At 51.5% G+C, this 8875-nt stretch overlaps 1 protein-coding gene across 1 annotated transcript in view; it reads left to right on the forward strand.

Annotated features, from left to right (window-relative positions):
* PAX8 (paired box 8) overlaps positions 1 to 8389 on the forward strand; it is a 51590-nt gene extending 43201 nt beyond the window's left edge. The window contains exons 10-12 of the mRNA XM_087823866.1: positions 968 to 1069; positions 6588 to 6674; positions 8313 to 8389. Coding sequence (XP_087679992.1) covers positions 968 to 1069; positions 6588 to 6674; positions 8313 to 8389 — 266 coding nt within the window. The remainder of the gene's footprint in view (positions 1 to 967; positions 1070 to 6587; positions 6675 to 8312) is intronic.
* Positions 8390 to 8875: the final 486 nt, after the last annotated feature.

Consider the following 8875-nt stretch of genomic DNA (forward strand, 5'->3'; position numbering starts at 1 on the left):
TGTGTCATCCCCTTGCCAAGAATCCTTGATGAGGGAGTCTGATCTAGGGATTAGGCTGAGGGGCATGTGACTGTAGGCACAGGATGCAGATGGAAAGAAACTCGCCAGGTCAGGTGGGGTCTCCCAAATGGGAAGGTTCGACTTCCTGATGTAAAGGACATGTGGAGCCAGGGAAATCGGGACCTCACAGAGCTGTCTTGGTGTCACCAGGGCAGGGGCATTACCCACAAATATAGACTAACAAAGAGATGGTGTCTGTTTTGCTGAGAATGTTTTTTTCAGGAATGGGATTGACAGATATGCGGTTCGTGGTCATATCTAAATGATAAATACCTCTCAGCCCACGTCTCCTTTCTAGGTTGGGGATAGCCAGAAGGTTTTCTGTCCCTTGTGATTCTGATAGGTTGTGTCCATCTATCAGGCAGGAGGAGGAGGACCTCATCTGGCTCAGTGGAAAAAGAGCACAGTGATTGATTAGCAATGTCTGCATGGGTCCAAAAAGGATAGTAATGGGCCAGTAGGCCACACCTATGCCTCCCTGTGTAGGGCCTTGTCCTCGGCTCTGCTCAGAGCTGGGGCTGAAAGGGTGTGAGCTTTGAGTCCAGTGGCCTCTAACATATTTACTTAGGCCAGCTGCGTCAGCTGCTGCGCTGGATGCTGTGGGGAATGAGAACCCAGGAGACATAGCCCCCAGCCTCCCTTCGATACCATGACAGTTTGTGGATGAGTAAGATTCATGTAAACAAAATCACTGGAGAGCAGGGAGCAGTGCAGGATTGCAGCACTCCCTCCCTGGTGGAGCCTGTGGCCTCAGAGGAGACAGGAGAGAGGAAGTGGGTTTGGAGAATGGCCTGGGAGAGAGTGGGTGTGGCAGGAGGGAAAGCTCGCTGATCCTCCAGGAAGCAAGACAGTAAAGTACAGTGGCCTCCTATGGCCCAACTGATGACTCCTTGTTGTGTTTTTCCAGGGCGAGAGATGGTGGGGCCAACGCTGCCCGGATACCCACCCCACATCCCCACCAGCGGACAGGGCAGCTATGCCTCTTCTGCCATCGCAGGCATGGTGGCAGGTAAGGGGCCGGGCTGGGCAGGAGGGGGAGCATTGCAAAGAGGAAGTGTTGGACAAAGGTGGAGCGAGAGGAAGGGTGTGTCCCATGCATAGACTTCCCAGAGGGAACTGGGAGATGAACCAAAGGGTGCATCTCATTGAATGTCTGGAGGAGAGACTTCAGTGCGTCCTGGCTCCTTACCTCTCCTTAGCTCGACCTCCTTCCCAGAGGCTCCCACGTTACCCATCATGAGGAAAAAGGAGAGATTGAGGCAGACCAATGTTCAAATCCCAGCTCTACCATTTCTTCCATCCATTCAGGGATCCCGGATGGGACTGCAGAACATCGGCAGCTAAACATAAGCCCAGTCTTTAAGTAACCCCTATTCTCCCAGTTATTTAACTGGTGAATTTCAGTTTACATTTCTATAACATCTGAATACGAATGGTGTATACGATGATGATGATGATGGTTGAAATATAGCCCCCTTTCCATCCCACACTCACTCAACCCTGCATGGGCAGGACCCGAGTTCTAGATACTCCAAAGGTCCTGCAGAGTGTGAGATGAGCTGGGAGCGTTTCTCCATCGTCATTTGGACTGTCCTGGAATCCTGCCTGCCAGTCATTTGGACTTCATTGTCTGCCAGCATGGTCATCACCCAACGGTGACCCAGGGTGTCAAGTTCTAGACAAGTGAGGAGGACAGGAGAGCCTCTTTGGACAGGCGTCTCTCTTAGGAATCGTAAAGGAAGGATGGGAAGGGTAAAATTGAACCATTTCCGCTGCCCAGAGGCCTGAGGACCTGGAGCTTCTGGAAGGGGCTGAATCAGGGCCTCTGTGACCCCCATGCCAGCCCTGGGCCAGGTGCCCTGACCTGACTGCAGAGACATGCCTTCTTCCCCCAGGTCTGCTCTCCTCCCCCCAGGAGGGGTTGTCTTTGCCAGCCACCCACTCTGATGTCCTGTGTGAGGCAGGGGGCTGGGCTCTCCTGGGCAGAGGGAAGGGAGGGAGAGCAAGGGAGGGAAGGAGGCTCTATGCTCCCTGGGAACCTGCTGAGCTGGCACTTGTTGCTGCCTGGTTACCGTGGCGATGTGCTTAATGCAGCGTTGAAAATACAGAATACTCACTCCTCTCTCCCTCCTGGCCCCGGACTCCCTCCCTCCCTCCCTTCCTCTTCTGGAGCGTGAAATGAGATTGGTCAAGATAAAAAAGGAAAAGATTCGGTTATTTTTTTAAGAGTGTGGATAATGGGGCCTCTCAATCAAAATCCCGGGCTCCAGTCGGCTCCCCCATCCCCCTTCCAACCTCTCCACCTTCCCCTGCCGCCTGCTTAGAGGGGAGGAAGAAACATAAAGCCCGGGGCTTTTCTCTTAATTATGAATCATCCCCGGGGGCATGCCCAGGGCAAGGGGTTCCTGGGGCCCAGAGTTTGACCTGTGAGGTAGCTGGAAGGCTTGGGCCTCTCATCAAAGGCCCCCAGGTTGTTTCCAGAAAGACCTCATCCTGCGTGGGTGTTGTGGACAAAAAAATAGCACAACCACAGCATCCACTACAAGTGAATTGCAAAAGGGAGGGGTCTTGCCTTGTGCGGTGGATTGGATTGGTTCCCAGTAAATTACACGCAAAACCAGTTTTCAGAAAATGCAGTGCTATTTAATTGTTTCACCTGGTTCCTAGGATCTCCATGGGGCAAATAAATTCTTATTTGTTCATCTCTTACCAGTGGCCACAATCTCCCAGTGGCAACAAGGATTCCTTCCATTAAAATCAATAACATCTATTAAGGCACCTACTATGTGCTATGTAAATAATAAATGTTTCAAGCAAGGCATGTTAATGATGGTCTTTAATCAGTTGTGGAAGGAAGAAACTAGTTATTCTGCTCTTCTGTGCGCCCAGTCATTCATATACAGAACTTTAGTTCTCACTTAGCTTCACCATAAGCCTGGGAAGCTGCTATTATCCTCATTTTATAGAGATAAGAAAACAGCTTAGAAAAGCAAAGGGGTGTGCTCAGGGTTATAACCATACTAAGTGGCTGAGTTGTTCAAAACAGGCATTTTGATTTCAAACCTAGGTCTCTGTCAACCACTCCACACTGCCTCCCACCATACCAGAAATAATGACACCAGATCTAGGAGAGCAACATGGAAATAGGGCAGGACAAGATTTCTCTTGTTTTGCCTCCTAATTGTCATTGTTTTTCCTGCCCCATTCACACAGTTAATGATGCTCATACCAGTTCTGGAGCTGAATGAACAGCTCCAGAGATAGTTTGATCCATCCATCCACCTATCCAGCTTTCCTTCCATTTATCTTTACACACCTTTTTCCAGTGATACATGCGTCTTCTCATTCATTTTTCCCTCCCTCCCTCCCTCCCTCCCTCCCTCCCTCCCTCCCTCCCTCCCTCCCTCCCTCCCTCCCATCTATTCATCCATCCATCCATCTATTCATCTATCCATTCTTTCATTTTTCTATCCACCCTTCCATTTGTCCATCCATCCATCCATCCATCCATCCATCCATCCATCCATCCATCCATCCATCCATGTTTTCACCCCTCCATCCTTCCATCCATCCATTCGTTCATTCTTCCATCCACCCATCCATCCATCCACCCATCCATCCTTTCATTTATCCGTCCATTTTTTTATTCTTCTAGCCATTCTTCCATCCATTCATCCATTCTTCCATTTACCCATCCATTCTTTCATTCTTCTATGCACTTCTATCACCCATCCATCCATCCTTTCATCCTTCCATCCATCCATTCATTCTTCCATCCACCCATCCATCTATCCATCCATCCTTCCATTTATTCATCCATTCTTTCATTCTTCTAGTCATTCTTCCATCCACCCATCCATCCTTCCATTTACCCATCCATTATTTCATTCTTCTACGCACTCTATCATCCATCCATCCTTTCATCCTTCCATCCTTTCATCCATCCTTCCCTCTGTTTATCCATCCATTCTTTCATTCTTCTAGCCATTCATCCATCCATCCATCCATCCATCCATCCATCCATCCATCCATCCATCCTTCCACCTTTCCATCCTTCCATACATCCATTCTTCCATACATTCATCCTTCCACCTATCCACCTTTCCATTATCTATTCTTCCATCATTCACCCTTTCAACCATCCTTCCATCCACTGCTTTTTCATTTAACAGATACTGGTTGAGGCTCTATGGCATAGGATGCTAGGGGTATAGCAGTGAACAAGGCAGGTCTCTTTATCTAGTTTACAACCTAATAGTGGAGAAGAGAGTACAGTAAACAAGCCAATGAATGAATAGACAAGATAATTTTAGACAACAGTGTTATAAAGAGAGCAAAATAGGATTCTGTGATACAGAGCCACAGGGAAAGAATTATACTACTTTAGATTGGATGATCAGGGAGGCCTCCCTGAGAAGGTGTTCAAAGTGGTCAGCTAAGTGACAAACTGGGGCAGCCCATCCCCCACCCTAAAGGACAGCAAGTGCAAAGGCCCCAAGGCAGGAACTAGGTTAATGTGGTCACACAGAAAGAGGGTGTGAGTGAGTAGGAAGGGACTGTGCAATGAGGAGATGTTGGCAGTGGCTTGGGTCAAATTTTAAGAGTACTCAGGCTGCTGGGAAAATTGGTTGCAGGCAGTCAAAAGAGGCAGCACAGAGACCAGTTAGGGGAGAGGCAATTGTAGTAGTTCATGCAGTGGCCTTGGGCAGGGGAGGCAGCAGTGAAGGAGGAGAAACACTGAGGACAGTGCTGGTGGTAGAGCCAACAACACTCGCTGGTGAATTGGTTATAGGGGTTCAAACACCAAGGACACAAGGATGACTGACGGCTAGGTTTGGGGCTTTGGCAACTCTGTGGATGGTGGTGGCAAGTGCACATGGGGGAGATCAGGAGAGGAAGGGGTAGAGTGTGTGGCAGGTGGAAACCAAGAGTTCTGTTGGGTCAAATTAGGATTGAGACATCTCCTAGGTACCCAGTTTAGTAAGTCAGAAGGCGCAATATGTCTGAAGTCAGCAAGTCATCCTGACGAGGGCATACATTTCCACCATTGTTCAGAGATGTTATTTAATGCCAAGAATTAGACAAGATCACGGGAAAGGAAATGTGGATGTAAATTCACAGGAGGCTCACACATCAAGCCCTGGGGCTCTTCAATCTTTAGAGTTCTCGTAGAGAAGGAACCAGAGGAGAGTGAAGTAGAGAGGCCAGAGGGTCAGGACACCCCGCCCCAAGAGAGAGGTTGGTGGGTGAGTCAAAGTCGGCTGAGAGTTTACGGAGTGGTGGACACAGAAGTAACCACTGGGACATTCAGGCAGAGGCAGCGAGGATATGAGCGCTCAGCCTGATTGGAGGGGAATGCGGAGGTGCCGGCAGAGACCATGGGGCAGAGAGAGGGGCTGTGAGCTGGAGAGGGATGTGGGGTAGGAAGGGGATTTTTAAAAGAGAAGATAACAGAGCATGTTTGCTGGATGAAGGGAGTGATGAATTAGAACCATTGAAGGGAGAACCAATGAAGGAGAAAGGAGAAAGGATCCATTGCAAGGGCCAAGTCCTTGCAAAGATGAGTGGGGTGAGATAGAGCAAAGAGATGGCTGGGCTTTTGTGGGTGCAGGGGCATTGACAGATCTGGTGGCGGGAAGATGCTGCACCACCTTCTGAGCCCTGTCCTGCAGCTTCCCTGTAACTGAAGCACATAGGTGCTTGGCAGACATGAGTCCAGTAAGTGGATATGTGTGTGAGTGAGTGAATGCACAAGTAAGTGACAAGACAAGAGGGCAAACACACTGCGTTTCCCACCCCTCTCCTTTGTCCCTTAAAGCCAGCAGTGTTGGCACTGGGTAGGGTGGGGTAGAGGCACGAGGCCCTTGTATAGCCAGCATTGAATTGGCTCCCTCCCTGGGTGCAGTGAACTCAGGGGATCTGGGCTGCTGCAGCAGTAAACAGGGCAGTTCACATTGTAAGGCACAGGAAAGAGCTGGAGTAGGAGCTGGGGCTGGTTCTAGTGCAGGCTCTCATTGCACACCTGGTCCCTCTCTGGGTAGCAGTTTCTTCATTTGGGAAATGAACGGTTGGATTAGATCATTAAGAAAGGTTTCTTTCTTTCTTTTTTTTTCTTTGCCTTTTTTCTCCCTCCGTCTGCCCATCCCTCCTTCCCTCTCCCCACTGACACCTCCTGGAGAGGCTCCTCACAGAAGGTCTGGGCAGTAGAAGTGGTTAGAAACTGGGTCCTGGAGTCACAGCTCCCATATGCCAATCCCTAGGCCTCAGATCTTCACCTGGAAAATGGGCATAATACAAACATCCACTTACTACAATTCCTGTGAGGGACAACTCTCCAATGTCTAGGGGAAAGGCCACTGCTCGAAATGATGCTGACTGAGGGGCCCCAAGGGAGGGGCCATCTGAGCTTCCACCGTCCCCTGGCTCCACCTGTCCCCAGGGCTTGCCCAGTGCCAGACCCTTCTCCTCCCCCACCCCAGCCCCACAGGGGTGCTCCACCTCACCTCTCACCTGTGTGCCTCCAACAGGAAGCGACTACTCTGGCAATGCCTACGGCCACACCCCCTACTCCTCCTACAGCGAGGCCTGGCGCTTCCCCAACTCCAGCTTGCTGAGTAAGTTCCTGTGGCCGCTCAGGCCCTCTGCTGTGTAGGGCGGGTGGGGTGCAAGGCTGGGCCAAAGTCGTCTCAAATCTGGGAGGCCCAGGTTAGACTAGGGCCTGGGGAGACAGGTGTTGCTCATAATTCGAGCAGGAAGGCAGTGTGCCAGGTTGTGGCCAGGTTGTTCAGGGAAGAAGGCAGAAGGAAGACTTCCCTGCACCATGCTCCCTCCTCTTGCCCAAGGCCAAGTCTATGAGATCTTTCTTTGAGCAGGATCCAGGGCTCAGGCCTTGGGAGGGCCAGGGTGAATTAAGAAGTCTCAGAATGGATGCCCCGCCTTTTGGGGCTCATAGTCCAGCAGCAGCAGGCACTGATGGGTACCATGCAGAGTGCCCACTGCCCCCGCCTGGGAGCACACTGATGGCACCGAGTGACTTCCTGTTGCCCACATTAGCCATCAAGCGGCTCATGAGTGCTCATGATGCAGCAGCAGACCCTGCAAGTCCTCTGCTTCACCCCAGTCCCGGAAGGTGACTTGAGATATGGACAGCCTGCAGAGTCCAGGTCCAGTGACCTGCGGGCTGCTCGGCACCCCTCTCGCCCTGAGGCCTCGGCTGTGAAGAGAGATTTTTAGGAATCCAAGCCCCATAAATGGTGAACTTGAGGAAACACACTCAGTCTCCCTGAGTGATGACCTCGAACCAACCTGGGCCAGAGAAAAGCAGTGGTGCAGGTGTGGCTGACCCCCCGTATCATCGCAGGCCTGGCAGGGCCGTGCGTTCCCCAAGACCCCCCTCCTCTGTTACCTCCTGGCATTCCAAAAGTGGCCGGGAGGGTTTGCCAGGTGACTTCAACTCCAAGCCTCTGTTCTGTTCAGTTTAACCAGAAAGGCTAAGAGCACTGAGTCGTGGGGGCGGTGGGGGGGATCAGTCAGCTCCCCGCAGAGCCTCCCCCGTGGAGGCCCTCAAATGCACAGCCCCCATTGACCAGTCAGAATTTGTTTTTGTTAATCCTCCTCCCAGGATCTTCTCTCCATTGATTTTTAGAGAGAGTGAAGGAAGTGGGGGGAAAGGAGGGAGAGAAAGAGACATCAATGTGAGAGAGACACATCAATTGCTTGCCTCCTGCAAGCTCCCTGACTGGGGCCGGGAATCAAACCTGCAACCCAGGTGTGTTGCAGGGAATTGAACCCACGACACTTCGGTGGTGCGTGGGCTGACGCTCTAACCACTGAGCGACACCGGCCAGGGCCAAGCAGTGAGAATTTTAAGTCTCTCTGGTTTGGAGGAGGAAGATTCTGTGACTTCGCACAGTTTGGTCAAAGCTAGGGAGCTCCCATGGTCCCCCTGTGTGTGTAGTTCTCGGGGTTCCAGATGTAACTGCTCAATCTTGCTCTATCTCTGAAACAAGGGCGTTGAAGGTCACAGTAATCATGGGGGAGGGACAAGAAGCCACCTTCTCCTCTGGCCAGAAACTCAAAGGTGAGGTCAGAGAAGGAGGAAACAGGTGGAGAGGAGTTAATCTTTGATGATCAGATAGGCCGGGGGATAAATGATTAACCTGAGCTGTCTTAAAGGTTAGCAGATGCCAGGGCGGCTGTGGTGCAATTTCCCCCTCTGACCAGCAGTGTTGTTATTTTTCTGACGTGTCCAGGTTCTCCATATTATTACAGTTCCACATCAAGGCCGAGCGGGCCGCCCACCACTGCCACGGCCTTTGACCACCTGTAGTCACCACGGGGACAGTGGGAGCGACACAGCAGCAGGAGGACCGGGTCTGGGATAGGCCGCAGAGAGTCACAGAAAAGAATCTTTATTTATTACATGAAAATAACCACAAGTCCAGCCACGCAGGTCACACTCCTGTGTGGCTGACTTAATGAACCATGAAAGACAGGATGACTTTGCAGAAGGCCAGACTGTCCTCCAGGATTCCTCGGTGAGGCCAGAGTTCCAGGGAGAGACATCCTGTTCTGAGAAACGCAAAACTGGAGGAATGTGAAGAGCAGAGCAGCAGCGGAGAGCTTGAGGGGATGGCACACAGGCCCACAGTGGGCTTAGGGGCCCGGGACACCTCTGTGGCTCCACCATCAACACGCTCTAGTGGTCCTGGGGTGTTAGCGCTTCCCTCCAGCCCACAAGTCACAGCCAGTGCGAAGGCTGTCCCCACAGCCACCCTGAGGGTCACTCCCACCGAGCTGCCCCAGAGTTGAGGCT

This window comes from Miniopterus natalensis, chromosome 13 (assembly GCF_054644295.1).
Source record: "Miniopterus natalensis isolate mMinNat1 chromosome 13, mMinNat1.hap1, whole genome shotgun sequence".
NCBI classification, from domain to species: domain Eukaryota; kingdom Metazoa; phylum Chordata; class Mammalia; order Chiroptera; family Miniopteridae; genus Miniopterus; species Miniopterus natalensis.